Raw genomic sequence first — 25,936 nt, 5'->3', positions numbered from 1 at the left:
GCTCACTACTTTTTTTTTTTCAAATTCGCAATTGGCCCTTCAAATCATAATTAAATAACTAGCGCTTTTAGGAATGAAGTAATGCAGAAAGCATCGGACAAATTCACCTTATAATTGGTCAATCCCCTCTTTTGGGTATGAGCCGCGTACAAAGAAAAAAACAACAACAACAACAACAACAACAACAACAACAACAACAACAACAACAACAACAACAACAACAACAACAACAACAACAACAACTCCGCACTAGTGGTGCCAAGCGCGAAGCATGCCGACCTGTATGTTTGTCTTTACCAGTGGCACGTACCTACTTTGGGGGATTGGCCAATAATTAGTGGTTGAAAATGGGACAGTTCATTCGAAAGTGTTAGGAGATATGAAATAGTTCAAATAGTAACGATACGTATTACAATGAATTAAGACTACAAGCGACATACTTTTGAGATCATATATCAGAATGTCGTAAAATCCTGGTCAGAACAATTTTGAAGGGATTAGTCAAGTTCTACCGCATTTTAATAACAAAGATATTTAAAGGCGACACTAAAATGGCACCCGTTTGGTAGTTTGCATGAAAAACGCATCAAAGACCTCCCGGTGGCAATATCCCAGACCTGAGGCGCCGAAGTTTAAAACAATTTCTTCGGTTAAGGCTAAGTGGCCTGCCTCGAATCTCTTTACTTGTCTTTTTTTTTTCTCTTCCTTTCTCTTCTTCTTCTCTTTCTCTTTCTGTTTTTCTATATCTTTTTGTGTTTTTTACTACTTCTGTTTTAGCTTTTGCTATTTCTCACTTCCTTTTTTTACTGTTCTCTTCTTTCTCTTTCTTCAATTATTTTTTTCTCTCTCTTTGTAATTCTTTCTCTGTCTTCCTATCTCATAAGCCCTTTAATGGGCCCTGCTTGTCATCTGTAGATCTCATGTGACGTCATCACGCTCAAAATCAGTCAATAGAGGCCTCAAAAAAAAAAAGAAAAGGGTGCCAATTCTTAAAACCATGGTAATATGAAAGAACGAAGTCTAAAATTAAATCATTTTGAGAAATAACCATAATCAAGACATATTTGAAATAATTACCTCAATAGCATTAAAAATGTTTCGGAAACATGCGGCTCACGCCCCCGCCACACACGAGAGGGCGCCACTTACTCTTCAACTGCACGATTGCTTCTTTCACCGGCGCTCCTCCGGCGCCTTCGTCACTGGCTGTGCTCCGATTCTAAGACAGCGTCGTAGACAGTTTCCACTGACAGCTTAGAAGACAGCATCGAGCCCATGTTGTCCGAAAAATGGAACACGTCTTGACGGTTTCTACGCGACGAAGCTCCACCTCGCGTGACGAAAACTAGAATAAACAAACGTAACGGTTATTTTTCTCACTTATTTTGTGCTAAAATTTGAGGAAATGTGAATGTGACACACACTTAGCGTCTGGAGAAGCGTCTGCTTGTGTGCAGGTGACCATTTCGGCGAGATCAGAGCGCTTCGAGCCATTCGCTGAGCCGCCATCTTATTTGGACAGCAAAGTAGCCTGCATCGTATATGTCCACGATGCCGTCTTTTCTAAGCTGTCTATTTCGCCGGCTTCGTGCGAATCGGAATGGGACTTAAAGGGCCCGTAAACCACCTCTGATATTTTTTCAAACATTTTAACTAAACGCGCGCATCGTGTGCACACTGCGATGAACGATTAACGATTCTACACGTGCCAGCGCTACGAGCCGCCGGCGTGCCAAAAATTTCAAGAAACAATCCCTCCTTCTTTCCGGGCCTTTCGTATCTCCGCGTGACGCGCCGTTTCAATACCGCTGACGCGCTGACCCAAATAGGCGGTGACTGATCTAACAAGAGCCTACGACTTCCGGTCGGTCTGCAAGCCGCTGGTCGCGCTGCTTGTAGTTGTGGCGGCAGCGGCTCCTCATTTCGGGTGGAGGTTGTCGCGCGGCGTGTCCCTGTCCCTACCGGCATGATTCGTATAAGCACGGCAAGCGTGGTTCGCCAACAAGCACACAGCTACAATGCAATTGATGGAGTCGACACACGGACGGAGTCGCAGCAACCGGAAGTAGACGTGTTTCAAGCAGCGCGTCAGCGATGACGTATGCCACGCGCGATTCGGAGGGACATGGGAGGGGCGCTCGGCAAAAAGGCAAAGCAGCGTAGGAGAGGACACCAGCGGCGGTTAGCGCAGGAGAGAGTGAAATGAGTGATCGTCGTAGTTTCCATAATCAAACGCGTCCAACTCCACTATCACGGCATCATTTTGAAACATTCTCCCGGCTCCGTTATCGTCGTGCACTCGTGCACAATTTCCCCACCACAGCTGAATCTCCACCTCTGGGTGGTTTACGGACCCTTTTAAATGGCTGTCCATTTAGCCGTCCACGGTGAGTATCGGAACACACCCACTACATGTTAAGAGTCAAACAAACTCACCAAACTCGCTGCAGACGACAGGTATCTCAACAGCCGTAACACGCAGGAAGTCGAGAAAGTGCATCAAAGTTTAGCACGTATGTCCTACATGGAGTATGAGAATTTACCTTACAAGATTCTTGTCTTGCTGGGGAAACCCTACGTGCTTGTTTCAAACAGTGACGTCATTGACAGTTTTGTAAACGGAGCAGCGAGAACTTTACGTACGGGAATCGCTGGGTGCCTATGCTATACGCACACTCTCTCTCAGGTTTGAAGGTCTTGGAGCAGCATTTAGGGTAAGATTTAGAGTTCCACCAATCACTACACAGTTTGTCTGTCGTTTGTCATTCTTGCTTCATTTTTCTCTTTTTTACAGTTCCCGTTCTCTCGCCGGTCAGTGTTATTGCATATCACGCTAGACCAATCGGCGCATGTGTTCAGGAAGTGAAGCAGAAGATGAAAGAAAGGATGAAAAAGCATGTGCCAATTCAAAATGACGATAGTTTTTTGTTCGCTCTGAACCCACTAGCGGATGGCTCTAACAGGGCAGATGTTTTAAAAATATATGAATAACTGTTGAAGTTTTGCATAGCAGAACTGTGGCATGGTTATGAGAAACGTTGTAATGGAACGCTCCGAAAGCTTTCAGCTTTCCGGTGTTCATTAAGGTGCACTTAAACCTAAATAAATGGGTCTCGAGCATTCTCCGCTGCACCGTAACTTTTTAGTCATGCCTCTCATTATTAATGTTCTAAAACTTTTGAAATACCACCACAATGAATTTGAAAGAAATGAATCTAGTGAGAAGCTGTCCCTCATTTCTTTTTCATTATGGTCACTGGTCATTGCTATACAATTCTGTATAATGAGGAGTATATTAATTTCTACATTTATTGTTGTATCTCTAGGAATCATTTGCAGCCATAAGTTTGGTGTGAAAGTCCTTTATTTGGTTAAATTTGTATTTACTGAAGGCATAATTACAACAATTCCTGCATCTCGGCACCCCTCAGAGTACTGGGTAACAATCATTGCTTGCGACAAGAAAAAGAAAGCTGCGACTTGGGGTAAGTGACTGCCGTTCTCTTATCCGTGCAAGTGTTTACGTTTAGGTATCTATGCTTTTTTTCAAACAGGGGGGATAGATAGTTGAAAAGTCTTATGCCGCGTAGCCTGCATGATCTAATGACCAGAGCTCCATCACCGTAAATGTTCATTTTCTGGCAGCCTTAGCTGTAATATATCCAACGTTAGGGTTAACTGCAACTCACCTAGCTCTAGTATAACACTGTAATATTCAAATGTATTAGGAATACTTACAATGTAATAGATTATTCTGATTGCATTTTTTTCAATTCGCGTGATCTGTGTAACCTAAAAACAACGAAGCTACTAAAAATATCGGAAACTGAGATAAAACAAATGAAACTACGGCGGGATTCGTCATCATAATCGTTACACAATCCGTATTGGGGCTCAATCGCAAAGTGCGTGAGTGTATGTAACAATTCATGTCGGAACTGGTGTCGGGCTTTATTCGCAAAGGAGACAGCCTAGCTTTCATCACCTGCCCCAAGAAAAACCCTGCTTCTTTTTTAATTGGAGATGAGCAGTGCATTACCGACTTAGATGCGACCAATAATATATGACAACTATCTCAAACTGAAATCATTAGAACAAATATATTCGCGAAAAAGATATCTTGCACTGTAACATTGTTTAGCATTTTCGACTCTATCGAACGAACTTGTGTCGTGATTACGCAGCTGTGATCACACTCCGTCGTCCAACCGAAACTTACGCACAGCGTTCGACAGGAACCCTCGAACAAATCACCACATCAGTCTGAGACCGTTGAACAAAGAGCGCGACGCTCTCTGTTTCATTATTCTGCTTCATTGTTTAAACGCGCAATGTTGTTGGCCGACTGACCTGTTTCACAACTCTTAGATACAGTTCACGGACGTTTCGTGAATTGCCGCAAGGAGATCTCACTCGACATTATCATAGAACTGAGGAATGCCCACCGCCTGTAGCGTTCTTGAAAATGCTATCGTAAAAGCTATACTTTGCAGCCTGGCATTCTAACGTCTCAGGTATATACTGTGTCGCGCTCAACATCACAAATTATCAACATATGGCGTTTCTTGTGGAAAAATATCAGCTGTGAACAGTTGCTCCCTAACGCTTATAATGTACACTCTGAATGATGTTTGCTAAAAGGAAAATGTCCGTTAAATTCTTTAAATTAGTGTATTTTTCAGATCGCCTCGCAAGACTTGAAGTCAGGCAATGAAGCCTCACGTTCAGTCGTAAGTTTTAACTCGCTTAAGTGACTTATCTTCAGTTAGTATCACTATTTATCAGTTATCACCAACTTCATTCTCACGTTGTCCGAGAAGCTCATGGAAGTCATACAACTAACCATTTAGCTCATACTGGTTGATTAATTATTTAATTAATTAATTAAATCATTATTTGATTGATACATTCGTTCGGAAAGTTTGCATATATATGCAATATTTTTGTCCACTTTTTGCAGCCCCCCGAAGGGTCATTCTTCCCCGAACGAAGAGTAAGTTGCAGGCTGTTGTGGGTTTTGCGATACACAATGAACGCTTATAGCGCTTAATACGCTATATAAGATTACTAACATTGTCATGGCTGACACGACAGGTTTTACACCGTGGTACAGTTAATTTTGTGCTGTTGTAGTGTTGGCTGCGCCAAGTGTGACAAACACAAAAAAATGCCTGAACTCTTGACCGCTCAAATTCTGTTGTAGTGTATACCGTTTACTCAGTTAGCCGATGAGACGACTCACGCTGTGAGCAATGATTGCGAAACCTGTAATATTATGCCGTTGACCGAGCGGAATTTGTATAGGAGTGTATGCGGAGGGCTTTCTGTCACGCAGATTGTGCGTAGACTTTTGTTCCGCAATTAAAATGAATAGACGCGGCTTCCTTGTCTACACCGCGTTCCCTTATTTTCACGCAACGTTGATTTGGCAGGGTATGCTAATGTTTACAACAGAACTGCAGCCCTATCAAAACTTTGCGCATGACACATCCTGCACATATTGAATAATCCGTATAAACGCATGTAAATCATGCGTGGTCTCGTGTAACCGTACTAGGTTTGTGGATAGGTGTTATACAAGGCGATAGACTCAACATAGATTATTTTACGGCCACCTTCTTGGGCTGTTAACATTGCCATGCTGTACAACTCCCTATCAACTAAACGACCAGCGGATGCCCTTGTGCCAATAAAACAACGTAAAAGAACGACCAGCGGTAAGGAAAGCTCACAAGCATTAAAATGGTGAGTCGGTGCATTCGACGTTATAGGGCCTTGTTTATTTCAACTTCATGACGCAGATAACTGGGAAAACATTCGTTTATTGGTCCAAGATGACAATACCTATTATTCTAAGCTAAAATCGTGTATATACTAGCACTCGTTAAGTAAAATTTTTTTGGCGAAACGTAGTGAACTTTATTTAGCAAGAGTTTTGATTCAGTCTTCATTTCTTTTTCTTTTGTTTCATATATAGCAAGGCAAAACTCCTCGAAGCTGTGACCAAAGTGTAAGTATTACACTTATGAACGTATAATGTCGGTGGTGCTTTTGAAGTAGAATTTATGAGCTGGTATTTCCTATCAGTTTACATGGCCTAAACTGCGAATATATAAGAAAAATGAAATACAGAGATAGTATATAATGATTACAACTTCTGGGGATTTTATGTCCCGAAACCGACGTACTGTTCAGCGAACTGGGAGCGCGGGGGTAAACGCAGACACAGTGTCTGTGTTTACCCCCGCGCTCCCAGTTCGCTGAACCATCATGAATTACCAACTAGCCCATCTTTCCATCCTATTACGAGGTACTGTTATCAGGGATGACATAATACAGGGCTTCTGAAATATTGACCATCTGGTGTTCTGTAACGGGCGCATAAATCAATAAACACAGACCTTCCAGGGAATTATATTTGGAAAGCGCTTAAACAAGATAATGATATCTTGATTTTTCGCTACTGTAGAGGTGAAATCTGCCAAACAAAAATTACAACGCGCCGACTCTTCATATCTATCAGCTTGCGAAGAGATGGCTGGTTCCAGTAGCAGAAACAAAGCCCCATAGTAATGTACAGTCATCAGCAAGCTAAACGCGAACAGTTCGACGCGTGACCTTGGACTGATGCCAGCCGCGGAGCGCTGAACGTTGTGGCCGAGTGATACCTCGCTATGCTTGGGTAGTGTGGCGGCATGCATGGCTAACATCCAGGCATTAAAGAAACTTCGATCGAAGTAGACGACGCTCCCATGAGTGCCGCTACGCATCCTAGACTACTAGTGTGCCTGAAGTGTGCTTAGTGGTGTGCCCCCCTTAGGGTGTCGCCACTCTTTGAAGGCAGCGACGATGCCACGCAACCATTTTTTTTTTCTCAAGCGGATGTTCTCACCGTAAAGCGGACAAAGCGTGCATCAAGGCATCCTATTCTTGTTATGCGCTCGTAAGCCAAGCGCTTAACGTATCGTGACAAGGTTCGTCGCGTCACGCGATCTAAAACTATCAATTTACGGTTACAACTTGTGCATTCACACAACCTTGTCCTTTCTTGCACTGACGTCACTGAAGCCGCCATGTTGTTGCACAAGCTATAGGTTACTGAGGTCACGTATGCGTCAACGTTATCAGTGCGTCGTACGGGGGTTCGGTTTTTAGTCTGGTGTGGAGGATAAGAACGTTGCAGGTGCGTATGTGGGGCATTGAAGGAGCCTAAAAAGAGCAGTGAATGAGTGGTCTAGACGTCATTTTAGTTGTCATGCTGTTGCACCAGTGTGTTAAGAAAGCGGTGTCTTCGGCGTCGCGGAAACACCATCAATAATTTACTGTGTTCATGAAATGTTAATTTAAAGCAACGGTTGCTTGCATAGCCACTGCTCTGGAAAGGAACGCGGCCACGTGCTTCTTAACGTGCAGGTACTTCAAACCTACAGTACGGTCAACTGTTAAAGGGAACACTCTAATGAATCCAGGAGCACAGATGAAAGAACAGGGTTCATGGGCGTCACTAGTCTGTAAAGAGGAGTCAGAAATGTCTACCACCAGAAGTATTATGCAAATCTAAGCTGCTTTGATTATGTATGATAACGAAATTTAAACATGTCGTGAACGCAGGTGTTCCCTTTAACAGCAGCTCCTTCTCTACATGTGGGTGCAATTTAGTTCACTTGTTGTTAGCAGAGTCACATGCTTCCTGAGCTTTTGACTCGTATAGGCGTGTCAGGTCCACCGCAATGGTTTTGCGGTGCTCGGCTGCAGAAACTGGGGTCGTATATTCGGTCCCAGCCGTGGCCGTCGCATCTCGGTTCGACGGAGGCGAAATGCTACACAGCCTTGTACTGCACGATGCCGGTTCACGTTAAGGAACACCAGATAATCAACATGTTCGGAGCCCTCCACTACAGTGTGCCTCGTAATCTCGTCGTTGTTTCGACACGTAACAAGCTAGGTATCACTAATCAGCGTGTAAGTTAGTAACACTAACCAACACGCGTCGTTTGACAAGAATGCTGTGCTTCGCAGTTCCCAAAAGAAGCCGGACACTTTCTTCAACACGTGCGTCACCGTCATCGCCGTACTGATAGTCATCACGCTCATCTGCATGACCATCATCATGCTCAAGTGCTTTACGACCAAGGACGGTAAGCCAATGTTTCGTGTTTAGTTCAGGGCAGCACACGTCTTCGTCACACATTTACTTGCGAAACAAATCAAGTCAATCGCACTTTATGCTTCAACAGTCAATTATAGAAGCACTTTTAGTTGGGCGAGTTGATACATAATTGGATAGGATTCAGCGTGATTCTGGCGAAGACCATAAGAGACACGCGCACTCCTCTGTGTTCGGTGTGTCTCCTATGGTCTTCGTCTGAATCGCACTGAAGCCTATTCAATTATAGATTGATTGATTTGTAGGGTTTAACGTCCCAAAACCACCATTTGATTATGAGAGACCCCGTAGTGGAGGGCTCCGGAAATTTTGACCACCTGGGGTTCTTTAACGTGCACCCAAATCTGAGTACACGGGCCTACAACATTTCCGCCTCCATCGGATATGCAGCCGCCGCAGCCGGGAATCGAACCCGCGACCTGCGGGTCAGCAGCCGAGTACCTTAGCCACTAGACCACCGGGGCCGGGCCTATTCAATTATAGAGTTCTATGGGTGAAACCAAGATATTGTTGCATGCATATTGACATTCTCGGGGACTATGCGCGTGTGTGCCCGACGAAAAGGACGAAGGGCTGTCTCCGCTAGGTCACTGATTAACCGGTCAGGCCGCAACTGTTGGTTACAATATATATTTTTTTAATCTACAACCTCGTTGGTACTGCGTCTTTTCTGTCACGCAACAATGGGACAGCGAGTCACGCCTCTTGTGGTGGAGTCCGGAGTGATTTTGAGCACACGAGGTTCCTCAACGTGTAAAATGGGTGGTGCTTGCTTAGAAAATAGTGCGAAAAAGACACAAAACAAACAGAAAGGGAATGCAGACAGCGCACACAGCGTAAAAACAATGCACCGCCTAAAATACAGACGATAACCACTCCCGTAATGCCACGTGATAAGACGTAGCACAGATAGGCCAACTACAGCGCAACGAAGACAAATTACAAAAAGCCTTATTCATAGATAATACAGTTCCTCGGGCAACAGTGCGATCGACGAAATGCTGATACAGTTGTCTCCCAACTGCGCAAACGCTTCAATAATTTCGCGCGTTAGGCAATCTTGAGATTTGCTCACTGCGCTTCATTTCTTGTAAAACCGGTGAACACGCGCATGACATACAGCGGATGGCTAGCCAACCATCTTGTGCACCTTTTACATAGTTGGCACGCTCTCTTATCCTATGGCCAGCACAACAACCTGTCTGACCTACGTAAGCTTTACCGCAAATTTACCGTCGGAGAGCCTCCCGCACGAACCGACACACTGTGCTTGGAGGCAGCTATGCAGCTGCCGTGCCAGTTGTCGCATGGTCACAGAGGGCGGTGGTGAGCTTCGGGCTAGAGATAGGCGCCATAACGTCACGGCAAGCTCCTCAGTGCGTGGACGGCGCCCTTACCACTGTTTACAAAAGTGGAATATACCTTGCCAAGTTACCATGGTAGGTTGAGTTTGTCCGATGCGGTAGCGATTACTCATTGCCACTTACGGCACTGATTATTGAAAGCACCGCGGAATCGACGACCACGCTTTTAACGACGCAGCATTGTGGAACATACGCCAATTGCTCCAAGTTGTTTTGTCGCGGGATATTATCAGAGGCGTCTCATTTCGACTGGTGAGTCATGCTTTACGGCGCAGTGTTGCAAGCATGCTTCGGAACGAGAGGCCCGGGTGTCAAATAACTCGTCGGAACACCCTTATTGTTCGTGCTTCTCTATAGTGCACGTACGCGGTGCGCTGACGTCGTTCGTATGTTAGTAGCGTGGGTTTACACTTGAATACATTAGATAACATTCTAGTAACCTTGACCATACCGCCATGGGAAGGGCACGTGGAGCGAAGACAATATTGTTGTCAAGGGTCCCAGATTGGATTCTGCGAGAGAGAGAGAGAGAGAGAGAGGGAGAGAGAGAGAGCAAACGCGTGAGGAGGAGACAGAAAGTTAAAGGGGTAGATGAGATTGAAAAGCTTGCAGGTGTAAAGTGGCAGATGCAAGCGCAGGACCGGGTTGATTGGCGGCCGACACAGGAGAGGCGTTTGCCCTGCACTGGGCGCAGTCAGGCCGATGACAATTTGAGGTCGGTCATAATCGCGAATACATATGGCATGCAGTGTGATCAGATGTAGCACTTCCCTCGCCACCGTGTACTTCAGTAACCGGGAGTCACTTATTCGTCATCGCAGCATGCCCAAACCCAGCGGCCATGTACAACCCGTACACCAACACGGCGCTCTCCTGTGACTCCCAGGAGTGCCGCAACTACGGTGAGTTGCTGATGGCTTGCTGATCTTAAACATCATGGCTGCTAAAAACAAAGAAAATAGCAGTGGTGAATTCTTTAGCATACGATTAGAGATGAGAACACGGAAGCGTCTCTTTTGCTTGAGTTGTTTGACGATGGTAACAGCAAAGGGATCTTGCCGAATGTTCTTATTAAGAAGGATGCCGTGCGTGAGGCCGAATTGTGTTTATTTGCATGATGTTGTGTAATCTACGAGGAATCGGCAAAAACAGTGAATCTAGCACGACCGCTGGGGGGGGGGGGGGGGGGCGTAAGCTACGTCTTCAAACAATCGCCGGTAGGTAGACCCTTTTCAAAATTGTAAAGCTAACTTCCACGCTAAGCAGTTTGCCCACCTAATGGTGGCAAGCCACTTAATTACTGCAAATAACGTATTCAAGATCAGTTTACTTGCGGGTTGACTTGGGAAATCTAGACTCGCCTCTCTTGACGCAAACGTACACAAAAGATTAGCCCCAGCACGGGCGACTAGGACCTTCTCTCTACTCGAAGCACAACAGGTGCCGCCGTCAGTTGGGTGAATGTGCAGCGCAAGGAAGCGCACATGCGAATCACGAGAAAAGTTTATGGCAGGACGTAGACGGCGGCAAAACCTGAAGGAAAACCAACATACAATGAAGCCCAAGAAAGTGTAAGGAACTTTGTTTGTGTTCTATTAACTGCACCTTAGTAATTATGCTATAAATGAGAAAGAATTAAAGTGAACGAAAAGACAGCTTGCGGCCGGTTGAGACTGAACCTACAAGCGTCGAATAATTCGAAACTATAAAGACGGCAGTTCAAGACTACACCGTTAACACACTAGAAATTACATCGAACGTACGCTTCAGCGACGCCTTCCTTTCAACTGTGAAGTAATCCATCATTGGTTGTCTGAACAACCATCAGGAACGATTTTCAAGAGGTTAACCAATTCTGGCTAGTTACCTTGCAATCATCAAAAGTCCAATGAAACCCCTGTTATTGTGTCTCTTATGATATTCCAGCTATCGTGCGCCATTACTTTAAAATACAAAGCTTTTCACTTTACGCAATGAAATCAAGAGCATATTTTGCTGGTTTGTGGAGTAACCACCAGTAATGTATATTGTTAGTAACACTTCCATATTTATCTACAACAAACTGTCTACATAAGAGCCTGCTTAGGTCGGCGAAAATTGTGGAACTCACTCACACTCACCCATAAAATATTTTTGGCCCTTAGGACTCGGACTCCGACACGTCAAAATTTTCCTGAGCCGGACTCTGACTCGCACTCACGAAAATTTTTTTTAACCTTACTCGCTCAGACTCAGGCCTCGATCTCAGTCAGAGTGAGTACATGTGAGTCAATTTATGAGTCCGCAAGTCCAGAATCAGCTTGTTCGACCATGGTGTCGATGCTCTTCGACACGAAAGTCTCACGTAATCGATGCTATACTTGACGCCTTTTGATATATTACCTTTGACATCAAGATATGAGTGGTTTCAAACGAGTAAGGACAATTTTTTGGAAGAAATGACAACATAAGATATTTACTTCTAAACAACTTCCTGGGGAGAGTTGGTGGGGAGGGGGGGGGAGTCATTTTTCTACGTAATTCACACCTCTAGTCGATAAATATTGAAATGGTGTATGACTGATACTGTTTTGAAACACGTGAGTAAACGTGAATTTCGACATGGCTGGTAGTAATGCTGAAGACAAGTAGATAGGAGTCAGTGTCCTAATTAATAATTTTCAAGGCATCATTTAGGTTTTGAGATATATAGCTGGTATTTTATCGACGTACTGATTGATTTCCTACATTTTGTGGCTGAGTAAGGAAGCAAAAAAAAAATGACATGACTGCAATGCAGTGGGCATGAGAAAGTATTGTGGAAAGTAGAGCATCGAAGCACTGGCGGTGCCTGAAGATGGTGGTTTCTTCTTTTCAAGATATAGCTCCTAGTTGCATATGGTTCTGTTCTCAGTTGGTTCTAAATGGGTTAAATTAGGTTAGGTTGGAATAATTTATAGGCTGGGTTAGGTAGGAGCGCGATCTTGTCACGCGAAACAGTTTCTACACCATAGAGACTTCGATCACTACGCATGCATGGAATCGCAGTGTACTTGTGAGCTAGTGTATTCGTGCGAAGTGTATTCATCGTAGTGTATTCAATTCGCAGTGTATGCATGAGCCCCATTTCTCGCTCAGTGAACATCCTCCAGTCGAGCCAAGTGGCGTCGATGGAGCCGTGCGAGGACTTCTACGAATTCGCCTGCGGCGGCTGGACCAAGGCTGTCGTGGTGCCGCCGGACGAGGTCACCGCCTCCGTGCACACCAGGCTGCTGCGGAGGGTCGAGAGCGAGATCGGAGGTGATTCTCCTCGCACCACGTGTTCGACTGTAGATCTATTCGGCTATACGTAGTCAGACGCAACTCTTGTGAAGGCTGGAGAGGATCTGCCCAGATAACGAAAGTGCGGCAGCCATGTTGCCTACGCGACTGGAGAAATAGCCCCATTCATGTACTCGTCGATGTTGTTCCGCAACAGGGGTCACCGACCATCCGGCTTATGACGTCAGCATAGACCGCGCGCTCGCTAGTGCAGGCTTGTGTGTATGTGCCCTTATTTGAGGTGGAAGCACCGCTTCTTTCTAAAGTGGAGGCCAACTGTAATCTTCTTTTTACGGCAGGCGCAACAGCGTGGGCGTGTAAATGTACGTGGAACAATGCACGGCGCGTACCTTCTATCGTAGGCGTGTGCACGGAGGGGGGGGGGGGGGGACGCTATTCCATAAGTCATGTAAGAGGAGGGGGGAACGCAAAGTCAGACCTCTGCATATTGTAAGCAAATTTAGCGCAACTTAGGCGTCTCTACAAACATTCCCACATTCACACGCTTCAACTAAAGAAAGACGCACCACACGTAATTGCTGTGTGGTGTGTGTTTCTTGGGTAGAATGTGCGGAGGTGTCGTGTGTGTTTCTTGACTGTGAATGTGTAAGTGTTTCTAAGGCTTCCTCAATTACGTGTTTGTAGGGATCCCTAAGTCGTTCTAAATTTAATTACAATATAACGAGTTGCCCATCAGCCCAACAACAAGATATAATCAGCCATCTACATTGACATGGAGAATGACTCTGCTGCAAATCTTCGTCCCCCTCCCCCCTTTAAGGGGAACCCTGACACGCCTATGCCTTCCATATACAATGTGTACATGTTGTTGTGCCTTAAATACAATTAAGGTGTAGGCCATGTATAGCCGCCATAGCCTTTATAATTTATCCATCCGTGTTCAGGAAAGGATATATATGAGCACTGACTGGCGTATTAAGCAAGTAAGGAAAAAGAAAACTCTTTACATACAACGTTTCTAGTGCAGGACCACTTTGGAAAGGGCAGAACCAAAATTGATTTTTTTTTGTTATCGGGGAAAGGGCCAAACTGCGAATGCATAAAATAATTCGCTAGATAAAGCGAAAGAAGCTTTTTAGCTTCTCCTGTGGGTTTCGGCTTAGCGCTGCTCCGCTTCCCATCTCTCGATGCAACGGGATCACTTAAACGATGCCGTCTGTGCAGCGAGGCATTTCTCTTATATTTCATGGAGGCTCATACTATACACCATTACTCCTAAGAAAGAAACGTGGAGGCTGCTCAATGTTTTAACAATATCCCGCAAAACCGTGCAGAAGCGACCAGCCCGTTTTGACGGGCTCGCTGTTGTAGTAGACACCATACCGAACGCAATTAAAGGGGTCATGAATCGGCCGCTTTACAACGACAATGCGGCACCATCGGCAGCTACATGTGCTAACTGTCACATCAGCCCGAGTGGACCTGCATAGACGCTTTGCTTATCGAGGAACGTAGAACTCTATGGCATATCGAGCACGCGCAAAAGGCGCTCATCAGCGTCTGCCATAAGCAATCCGCATCCCACATGGACGCTGCTTAATATCACGTCAGAGTTCAAGTTAGCGCCGATTGCGTATGACAAAGACGCTGATGAGTGTCCCAGTTGCACGCACTCGCAAGTACCGAAGAGTTACTTCGGTACTTGCATGACTTATGATGACGTCACCTAGTTAGTGCGTGTGAACGCGGGTGGCTTCGCATTGTCGCTTTAGAGCGATCGTTTCACGACCCCTTTAACGTGAACCAGACCAGCAGCCGCATGGCGTATTAGCTTCATTTCTTCGGAAAAGCTTCTTTCTTGCAGAGGTGCGTGCATTTTTTTTTTCTCACGCGTATGTACTTCTTGCTTCAAGCAGAGACCCTCAACAACACGGTGGTCACGTATCGGTACCAGACGGCGACGCAAAAGGCGGCTGCGCTGTTCCAGTCCTGCATCAACGTCGGTGAGCGTGCCTGGCCATAAAGACGTGTAGAAATTGAAAGTGTTAATTCTCAGTCTCAGTCTCGCCGCCAAATTACGTATAATTACAGCTGTCATTTCTGATATCTTCGAGTGTAGTTGCGTTTATGTTTTACTTACATGAAACCGTTAGCTGGGAGGCTATACAGGCTGTCGGGTTTGTAATACGTGCACGTATACGGCACAGGCATAGAGTAATATAGGAAACGTTCTTTGTAGCACAGGTAGCAATGAATGTTGAGTACCAAGTACTCAAAATCGGTAAACATTTTTTTCGAAACACAGCGATGTATGGGCTATCTAGGCTGATTTGTAAGGGTCGGTCTGTTGGTGTCATTGTATTTCAGGGGCCAGGGACGGCTCACTGCCCTTCCATAGTTGATTACGAAGTACTCGAAATCGTCAAACACCTCTTCTAAACACAATAGTTTCATGCGCCATCTGAGACGGCGTAATGCTTCCTCATGGGCCATGGTAGACTACGAAGTACTCTGACTCGTTAAAATTTTTTTTCTAAACGCAGCTTATTGCGTTCCCATAGTAGAGTACGTCATTCTAAATGCAGTACTAAGGTTAGTAAGCGAAGTGCTTATTATGTATGCCCTTTTGTACACAGTGTAAATAAGGTTTCTCTACAGAGTACATCGAACTATTTACAGATATTACTCCAGGCTCTTAAGGTTTCTTGAAACTGGGACAGCTTATTACTAGAGTACATCGTAAATGAAATAATCAAACATTTGTTTTAAACTCAACAGGTATCACTCGTTAAACCACGTTCATCATTGTTAACGTAAAATGTTTGGCTGAACTGTTGGTCATGTTCACCGTCTGTAGTAATTTCTAAAGCCCGAATGCATTATTCGCCGCATTCTTGTCCTTCTTGCAACTTGCAGGTTATTTCTTGATGCTGATTTCGCATATGAGCCAAATCGCAACGCGCACACAAGCCTCAGGGCTGCCTTTAACGAAGAAAACTGGGCGTTATAATAGCGCAAATATGGTATCTATCTGAATTGATATCAACATCATGTACAAAGTTTTACGGGACAAAATGGCGATACGATTTTGAGGATCGCCGTAGTGAAGGAACGCCGGGTTAATTTTGATATAACATGGGGTTCTTTAACGAGCATCTAAATTTAAGTACACGGTTGTCCGTAGCATTTCGTCTCCGTATAAATGTCGTAACAGGGAATCGAACCCGGGTCCTCTGGCTTAGCAGCACGGCACTTTACCTGCTATTCCATATACCACGGCTGTGAGTGGGAAAATGAAACTTAACGAGAAGTTACGCATTGCGAAAGGCTTCATTAGTGATTCCGCGAAATATCCATCTCAGATCGCGAGTTGTGTAGTGTCCAAAGACGATTTGGGCCTCAAATTATGTGTGCAAGCCGAAAACGAGTTCTCATTGAAACCAACATGATGCATTTTGAATGGAACGTTGTGCGCAAGCGCACAGTATCATACTCCGCCTCCTTACGGCAAACTTATAAACTTGCATAGCTTGAAATTAGGGATCAAAGCAAGCGCGCTTCTGTAGTAGGCTGTACTACAGCTATTGCTCCGTGTTTACATATTTTTAAAAATCTGATAAGCACCCGTTGATAATGCTTTTGACAGTTCGAATTTATTCGGTAAACCAATTTTAAACTAGCATTTTCAAAACAGAGGCTGGTGGTTTGACCGGGGCGAACAATCATAACAAACGTAGGCGTTTTGTATTGAAGTGTCCGTGCTTGTATGCACGTATGTGTGCGTGATTCAGACCTTCGAGACGTTTAAAATACATTTGGTATACTTGCATGTATTCGCGTTCAGATATATCTTCACGTAAGATTTAGCAGTGTTGGGGGTAATGATGTTATTAAGCCCTTTATTTTCCATCACGAAGATATGAGAGAGAACAGGCAGCTTGCCCAATTCCTGACCCCCGGAAGTACACTTTGGTGAGTTTACAGCAGCGCAGAAATGCAGTGCTGTGCAGCCTCAGTAACAGGATATCCAAATAGCAAGTAAAAAAGTGAAAGTTTTGAGAAACAAGATTATCAGCAACAAAGCGACATCTTTTAATTAGAAACAAACTTAATCATAGCACATTATACAACTTATGATGTGAAACTAAACGCCCAATTTTGCAGAGTTGGGTATCTACGAGAACTCAAATCAACTGCGAAAAATACCCTCTGAATGATAAGGAAAGTTAAAATCCATAAAACCTGAGCCTTATGACTATAGCACATTATGCAGTATGCATTTGAAATAATACGACTTTTTCTCTAATTGAGACCATAAGGTCAAACTGGGTCACATCACTGATTAGCTGGGCAAGTAAATCGCATTCGAGGGAGGAATCGCCTGTGAACTTACCTTTTTTTTTTGTTACTATATAGATGCCATCCTAAACGTTCTAAGCGAGCAGCGAAAAAAAAAACAACAGTCATTACCATCACACAGAATCGTCAGAATTCATCGCAAATTTTCGAAACTCTCGTCAACCCGTAGACAATAACATAGCTTTACCAGTGCAGCAGCAACAGCCAAACGGCTGCAGAGCATGCACTTACATCGCTAACGTTTTCACGCAGACATGCGCAACAGCAAGGGTACGCGACCGCTAGAAGAACTTCTGTCGTACGTGGGCCTCCCGCGGTGGCCCATACTGAACCGGACGGCCAAGTTCCCCACGTACCAGATCCTAGGTCACATCATCCGGGAGTTGGGACTGGAAGCCATCGTATCGGTTCGCGTCGGCCTCGACTACTACGACAGCGACCAGTACCTGATATACGTGAGTAGATACATGTCCTCGCGATGGGATACAATGCATTGTCACGCACGCAAGACAGGGGGCAGTTATTTTACGAAGCTGGACATCTCGGTCGATTTACTTACGTCTTGTATTTTGTGAAGAATGAGGCAGACTACCAGCCAAATACTCACGAAGCGTTTGTAGCAAGGCGCGACATAGAATAACACTAAAAATCAAAATGATTTTCCGCGTATGAGTAAAGTACGATTTTCGCAATCCCCAAAACGCCACTCTTACCGCGACGCGATGCTTGGCAAGCGCAAAAAGAAAATGCGGGTGGAACGCCACCTCGAAATCCCTGCGCCTAAGACCGAGACATCATTGATTTTGAAAACGTCTACTGGGTTCTACGTACGTTCTAATAGACCAAAATGAGATACATTGTCATCTGCGGGGACCAAAGACCTGGCATACAGAGTTACAGAAAACTTCTTCAAGCAAATTTTGCGAAATTTATGGACACATTTTAAAGTTTTTAACGTCACGTGCGGAGATTTCGGCGCAAAGTTTAAAAGTGAAATTTCAGCCTTCAATTTCTTAGCTAAAAATAAACTTATTGTAAGGAGAGATGTGGCATTAGAATTTTCAGACTGCAGTTTATCAACCTAAAACAAGAAACTGTTTCTCTTTAGTGTTCATTTAAGGAGTCCGTGGAGGTTCACACTAGATGGCTGAGCGGCAGTTGATTGCGTCCGTGACTAAGAAAATAGTTCGGCTGATTGACTGCGCACTCTTCTCCGATGGCGGAGTCCTCAGCAGTCTGACTTATGCATTCGATCAATACATTCAACTGATAAGAACAACGAGAAAAAATAGCATACGTCTTTCGCCTTTGACATTTCTCAGGCTGTATATGCCAATCACAAGAAACGGCACCAGTTTTTACCCATTTGGGGAACTGTAATTTTACTACTTTACGGACGATGCCGCGTTGATGTCCTCACAAACTGCCGCTATTATGGCGTCACTGTCGACTCCACCTGACGTTTTGCTCTTAGCATCACTTTGTGTGTCTGCGAGGTCTCGTGACTTTATAACTTTCGCTTTCACGTCAACGGTGGCCGACGCCGGACACCAAACTTCGTATGAGCAAAGCTCCTTAAGCCCGCACCCGACCCACCGTCACCACCATCGCCGTCGAAGCTTCCCGCACCGGGCAAGTGCACCGAGCAAACAAAACAACAGGTGGGCGTTCTTGGCGCAGTGGAAGCGCAGGTGCGGTGGCAGGTGGCTCACGCTGCACGACGCGCACCGCCCACACATTCACTCAGTTGTTCCGCCCACCGAGCGCAACAAACGCTCTCCCCACCCGCTCCCCACCCTACCGCCGTCATGAAAGCCAGCAGCGAAATCAGGAGTGCAGTAATCCGCGTCCCATTTCTAAAGAGCTTCGTTCATCAGTTGCATTCGTGCACGGATCAGCTGCTAGTTTTTACTCGTAAGATGTACGAGGCTTTCACCTAGATGAATAGGATGTCGGGACTGGCATCCGAAGTGGAATCAGGCTTATGATGTGCTGCTGCTACTGCCTCATGGCCCCATCCACTTGACATGGCCGATAACCGGCGGCTGTGTTCTTCTCGCGCAGATCGGCCAGCCATCGTTCGGCGTGGAGCCGCCGGTCTTGCGAGGCCGCTACCGGTCACCCTACTTCCGAATACTGCACCGTTACAAGCTGTACATGTACCGCTGCGCGCTGCTCATGGGCTCCAACGTGGCTGCAGCCGACATAGTCAACGACATTGTCGCCTTCGAAGCGAGGCTGGCCTCCGTGAGTTCCACGTCTGTGTGTATATATATATGAGTGGTTCGTGAAGGGAAGAAAAAAAAAGGAGCTAATTTCTGTCGGCCTAATGTGGCGAAACGACTGCACTGCTGGTAGAAGAGGGGTGAAGGGGATAAAAAAAATCACAGCGTGCCCACGAGGTGCATAATTGGGACGAATCTCTTCCAAGAAGTTCGATTTCAGATTGCGATGAAAGATGATTTAGTTATTGGTAGTGACTAATAGAGTTTACCTCAAGCAAACCTCGATATGGTGTTTCATAGGTATTGCAGTGTTTAGTGGCCTCTTAAGAGCCACCAAACAATAAAGCTAGAATTCAACTTAACTTACACCACGTTGGTGGTTCTATCCTATTGTGAATCAAAGGTTTTCCGTATCAGCCGTTCATGAGTTTAGCCATTTACGTTGGTGTCCACTGGGTGGCGTTAATTACTTTTTCTAAACACCTGCATGCGTGCTATTGTGCTGGACGTGTATATTCCCGTGGACTGCAATGTTCGTAGTCAATGCGAAAACGGTATAGTACCTTGAACTCTGAATTGTTTAGAATTTGTTCTAAACACATGTCATTGGCGGTGCATCGGAAAATATCTAACAGTAACATATGGGGTGTTGTGTCCTAAAACTAAGGCATTATTTTGAAAGACAGGACTCCGGAAGTTTTCGCAATCTGGTGTTCTTTAGCGTGCACGTATATCGCACAGTATACAAGGACCTCTACCGTTTTACCGCCATCGAAATGCGAACGCCATGGCCGAGATCGAACCCACCACTTTTGCGTCAGCAGCTGAGCACTTTAGCCACTGTTTTACCGAGGCGGACATCGCAAAATATCTGAGCAGAAAGTTACATTAGTACAAGTATGGAGAAATGAACATAGTAGTTGCCAAGTAGACATACCATCTATGCTGCTTAATGAGGTCACCTGCGGGCAGAGGCACTAAAGACTTGGGGATGTTCTCTGACTCGGGTTCATAACTGCAACATCTTCACATTGAGACGGTGGTGTACCTGAAATCACGTTCCGTCCGTAAAGTCCTGTTGTGCCCAAGGCACTCTTGGCCACGGCTGGTGGTTCCTTGTAGAGACCCCTTTGACCAAGGCTATTCACCAAGTCGAAGTCTCATATGCGGTTTCCCACTCGACGTATGGCTCAATACTGTGCGCTCACAGTACATCAGCGCAGGAAACCAACGAGTGTCCTCTGTGGCAATCGTTCTCAATTTATAGTATACGGCTGTCCCAGACAATTCCGTTCATTTGCGCACAAGAGGTGACTGCGCAAGATTGTCAACATTTCCTTTGAAGCACCAGAAATTAAATTGATATGTTTAGTGAGAGCATTCGCGTAAGGGGGCGGGCACAGGCACAAAACTAATCACGTCACAAGCTCCGAGAACGCTTCACCGAGACGTCGCTACACCAGTATGGCATCTTCTCTGGAGCCCTAGTATGCGGATATAGAAGGATTGCATTGCATGTATAACCAACGCCAAAAACTTAATCTTCGCACTTACTGTCAGTTTTGTCGCCAAATATATTTTAAAAGTGCGAGTTCACTTCAGCTGAAGGTACCCATTTGCTGATTAATAAAAGTTGAAGTTGTTGCAGCGAATCTGTCGACATGACAGCTCTGAAAAAATGTTGTCGATCGAAGTAGATGTACTGTTCAAAAACAGCCAGCTCCGTTATGCACCTCTAACATCGTGTCTTTATATATATATATATATATATATATATATATATATATATATATATATATATATATATATATATATATATATATATATATATATATATATATATATATATATATATATATATATATATATATATATATATATATGTGTGTGTGTGTGTGTGTGTGTGTGTGTGTGTGTGTGTGTGTGTGTGTGTGTGTGTGTGTGACGCTATGATGAATGGGAGACGTGGCCTGTTTATTCCACTTCACAGGAGAGGCAGCAATCCAGGGTTATCAAATACGGCTCTGGTGGGCGAGGCTGGCTATTACGCTCTGGATATGACATAAGCACGCTTTGGGCGTGGAAACCGATGGAAACGCAGCCAGCGTTCTTTCGAGGAATGAACGAGGCTGGAATTCCTTGCAAAATCGACAGCTTTGTTGGCGTCGCATTTTTCGTCGTGAGTGACACAAATGCGGTGCATGCAGTTTGCATGCCCGTTGATCGTGGCTGATTTGGCGCTGCTTGTGTTCCTGCAGAGTACAAGCGGTTGTTTTGTGGCGTTTAGGGAGTTTTCTATGGCGATGGCGCAGATGTTCAGACCGAAGGCGCAATCTTAAACGCTGGTGCAGAAAAGTGCCTTGACTTTTCTTTCTGTGAAGATGGCTGAAATGCGGAATCAGTCTTTTCTGTAGTGGTCGTTGTGGTGGCGTTGGTGGTTGTGGTGGCCGTTGTTCACGACATTCTTTAAGCCGCAAGTATGCTTGCGATGTAGCTTTAGTTCTTCGTTGTCCTTGGTGTGGCCGTTCTAGTTTTGTGGGTTCTCTTTGTCGTTTTTGTTGGCGTTGCTGTGGAACGCGTTGCGGTGGCAGCCATTCTTGAACATCAGGCCGGTTTTCTTGACAACTTGATCTGGTGCCTAGTCGGCAGCTGGTAGTTTGTGGGCTGTTGTAATTCTGTTCAGGCAGTGAAGATAATGCTTCAGGGTTGATAGACAGCTCTTTAGAAGCTTCTTCTACACTGTTCACTACGAAGAGCTCTTGCGCCTGGCAGCGTGCGATGTTCAATACGTCTGAGCCTTGTGCTTTGCTTCGACTGTCTAAGGTGTGTGCACCGGACGGTAATGAATGAACATGTCCGGAAAGAGCATGGCTTGACAGGGTATTTTCGTGTAGCGTTAGGTCGTCTACCGAGGTCGTGGCGTCCTTATGAGGCGAATGGTGAGCGATAGGAGCGCTTGAAAAACCGCGTGACGAAAACCCAGGTGGTGGACCACGTATGCGAGACGAAGAGTGAAGGGCATCAGGTGGTTGAGCAACGTCTCGGGTCATATGCGGAAGCGATGACTTTCGCGCAGAAGGGAGGCGCGCTTGACGGTTAGGTTTTTCCCAATATACGCATGGCCTTCTGTAAGTAAACTCATGTGCCACTTCGTCTTGGGGCAGTTGTCGATTCGCGCTGGGCTTTCGAATGTTTGAGGACTGCTTAAGGAATTGACGATAGTGTGCGGTTGTCTTTAGATGGTTGGCATTGAGCAGGTCTTGGTCATAGTCGTTAAAACGGGTAATCATCTCCTCTTTGATTTGTTGCCATGATTCGTCATTTTCGAAGATGTGGGTGAGGTAAAACTTAAATGCCTCACCTGAGATGTAGTCAGTAAAGTTGATGACCATATCCCATTCCAACCATGATTCAGCAGTTGCGTGGAGCTTGAACAGGTCGAACCAGTCCTGTACAGGTCCATCGTCCGCTGCTCCGGTGTACTTAGGGATGGGAAGGTCAGTCGATGATTCTGTCATCGTGCTGGTCGCTGTGTGCGGCCAGGAGATGATTCCGTAGTTGATGGATGGCCAGGGCGTCTTGTGGAGAACTGCGTCGATGATGAGACACTGATGAAGTGGCTGAGAGGTCTTCATCCTCTCGACTCATGTGACGCTATGATGAATGAGAGACGTATGTTATGTATATAACAAAAACAAAAGTGATGCTCAGTCCGGGAAAGATTATCCGTATAGGGAAGAAGACGCACGTACGAAGTGATTTTATTGACGTTTCGGCCGTGGGTCCGGCCTTCATTATTCTGATGTATATATATATATATATATATATATATATATATATATATATATATATATATATATATATATATATATATATATATATATATATATATATATATATATATATTGTACAGAAGCCGCCGAACACTGAAGTGGGTTGAACTCTTATGTGCTTTCTAGTGGGTCTGCCCAAAGAGAACGCCGCTCGCGCGGAGACCCCGTGTTTTGGCCGTTACTGTCGCCATTGTGAAGACTCGCTGTGTGCCGGCTAATAAACGCCATAACAAATTGGTGGAGAGTGCTACGATCCCCATCGATGCCCTTGGAACTACGCTCACGTACGCTGCAATCTACCATGTCCCACGACGCCTCTCAGCAAACGCCTCCTCCCATGCCACCCCCATGTCCCGGTGTCCCCAGGATCCGCGATCCACCCATCTTCACGGGCGCCGATGGCACTGACGTGGAGGACTGGCTCGCCATTTACGAGCGCGTGAGCGTCCCCAACAAATGGGACGAGGACGGCAAGTTGACAAACTTGGTGTTCTACCTTGCGGGCGTTGCAAGTTTGTGGTACACCAACCACGCGTCCGAGTTTGCAACCTGGTCCGGTTTCAAGACTGCTATCACCAACGTTTTTGGCCACCCTGCCGTTCGCAAGTTGCAAGCCGAGCAGCGCTTACGCGAACGCGCTCAGCAGGCCGGTGAGTCATTCACCAGTTACATTAAAGATGTCCTGGACTTGTGCAAGAAGTCGAACGACAGCATGTCCGAATCAGACAAGATCCGGAACGTCATGAAGGGCATTGACGATGATGCCTTCACGATGCTGCTTGCCGAAAACCCAGGCACAGTAGCTGAGGTCATCACGCTGTGCCAGAGCTACGAGGAGCTCCGCCGGCAGCGTTCGATGACCCGTCGCTCCACATCACGAGATGCAGGGCTTGCAGGCTTGGACGCTAGCTGTGATCAGGTGGCACTGCTGGCAGATCTCAAGTCCTTCATACGTGAGGAAATCGCGCGGCAGTTCTCTCTCCTGCCCTTTGCCCACCCACCGGCTGCTCAACAATCGGCCCCTACCATTCTTCCACCCATCCGCCGAGCGATTGAGCAGGAAATAGCGGAGGTCATGCCTGCGTACCACCCACAACAACTTCCGGCCCCTGCACCCCCAAGTTACGCCCAAGTGGTCGCAAGGCCGCCTCCAGTCGTTCAAGCGCCTGCACCAGTGACTTACGCCGAAGCTGCCGCGCGACCTCCGTCCTTTGCAGCGGGTATGCCGGCTGCATATGTTGGCGCAACCTCTCAGCCTCATTTTCAGCCCACCATGCAGCCTTTCCAGACACCGTTCCGGGCGAGACCCACCCCGGCAAACCGATGGCGCACACCCGACAACCGGCCCATCTGCTTTGCTTGCGGTTACGCCGGTCACGTAGCCCGTTATTGCTCTCGACTACAGCCGGCTCCCACTTCTCCTGTTGCTGGCCACCTTAGCCGTTCGTATAACGAGGAACTGCCGTCTGTGCCACTGTCGTCTCGCCCAGGTCCGTCTGCTCGAAGGTCGCCGTCTCCACGACGTCGGTCTCTGTCCCCCATGCGGCCAAGTTCTTCTGCTCATGAGCGGGAAAACTAGTCGTCGCAGTCCCAGAGGCAAGGACTGCGACGCTATCGCATTGTGAAAGCCCTCAGAGCCGCCCATCTAATGTCATTGACGTGCTTGTGGACGGTGTTCATGCATCTGCTCTTATTGACACTGGAGCTGCGGTATCAGTTATGAGCGAAAACCTTTGCCGCTTGCTTCTAAAAGTGACGACGCCGATTTCTGGACTGTCCCTTCGTACCACTAGCTCACATCGTATTAATCCTACAGCAGGCTGCACAGCTCGCGTTGTCGTTCAGGACGTTCTGTATGTCGCCCAATTCATCATCATTCCTGCATGCTCTCATGACGGCATCTTGGGATGGGATTTTCTCTCCCGCAACGACGCCGTCATTCATTGTGCCGCCGCCGAAATTGAACTCTCGCCCTTCTCGCATTTGACACCAGAAGACGGTCCCTCGACACTGAACAAGATTCTTGTGAAAGACGATACTATAGTGCCTCCAAGCTCGACGATGGGCGTATCGGTCTACTGCACCGGTCTCTCCGACACAATTGCACTTGTTTCGCCATCCTACCGTGCTTCCAGGAGGAAAGGGTTGCTAGTACCTTTCGCGACCGTGCAAATCACCCAAGGCAACGCCGCTATTTTTGTGACCAACCCATCCCCGTACACTGTTACCTTGGTTCAAGGGGAATGTCTCGGCAGAGTGGAAGCAGTCGACGACGCACAAGTCCTGGACGTACCCGAAGACTCGCGTTGTCCCGATTCACGTACCATCAGTGCTGTTTCTACTTCTGACCCATCATCTCCTGATGTATTTGGCCCATTCATTGATGACAACCTTACGTCAGTGCAGCGTTCCCAGCTTCTAGACCTGTTGCAAGAATACCGTTCTTCTTTCGATGTCGGGCGAAGTTCTCTCGGTCGCGCGTCCACTGTTACGCATCGTATTGACACTGGTGCCCATCCACCATTACGGCAACGTCCATACCGCGTGTCGCCTGCTGAACGCCGGCAAATTAACGAGCAGGTTGACGATATGCTCCGACGCGACGTCATTCGGCCCTCGGACAGTCCATGGGCGTCTCCTGTTGTTCTTGTTGCGAAGAAAGATGGTTCTGTGCGGTTCTGTGTGGACTACAGACGGCTCAATAAGATCACTCGCAAGGATGTCTAC

The 25,936-nt window shown here is 46.2% G+C and overlaps 2 protein-coding genes across 2 annotated transcripts in view; both read left to right on the top strand.

Moving 5' to 3' along the window:
- The first annotated feature begins 9,909 nt into the window (after nt 1–9,909).
- On the top strand, nt 9,910–16,904 carry LOC142803864 (neprilysin-2-like). Its single transcript, XM_075890119.1, has 3 exons — nt 9,910–10,433; nt 12,649–12,810; nt 14,709–16,904. Exons 1-3 carry the CDS (start codon nt 10,373–10,375, stop codon nt 14,813–14,815), a joined length of 330 nt encoding a protein of 109 aa, XP_075746234.1. The 5' UTR covers nt 9,910–10,372; the 3' UTR covers nt 14,816–16,904.
- Nucleotides 16,905–16,951: 47 nt separating this feature from the next.
- The window catches only part of LOC119159561 (neprilysin-1-like), a 47,493-nt gene continuing 38,508 nt past the window's right edge, over nt 16,952–25,936 (top strand). Inside the window, exons 1-2 of the mRNA XM_075890118.1 lie at nt 16,952–17,606; nt 19,216–19,398. Coding sequence (XP_075746233.1) covers nt 17,406–17,606; nt 19,216–19,398 — 384 coding nt within the window. The 5' untranslated portion in view covers nt 16,952–17,405. The remainder of the gene's footprint in view (nt 17,607–19,215; nt 19,399–25,936) is intronic.

This window comes from Rhipicephalus microplus, chromosome 3 (assembly GCF_043290135.1).
Source record: "Rhipicephalus microplus isolate Deutch F79 chromosome 3, USDA_Rmic, whole genome shotgun sequence".
Lineage (NCBI taxonomy): Eukaryota > Metazoa > Arthropoda > Arachnida > Ixodida > Ixodidae > Rhipicephalus > Rhipicephalus microplus.
Note: the sequence above shows the minus strand (reverse complement) of the source record. Positions and strands in the feature narration are given on the sequence as shown.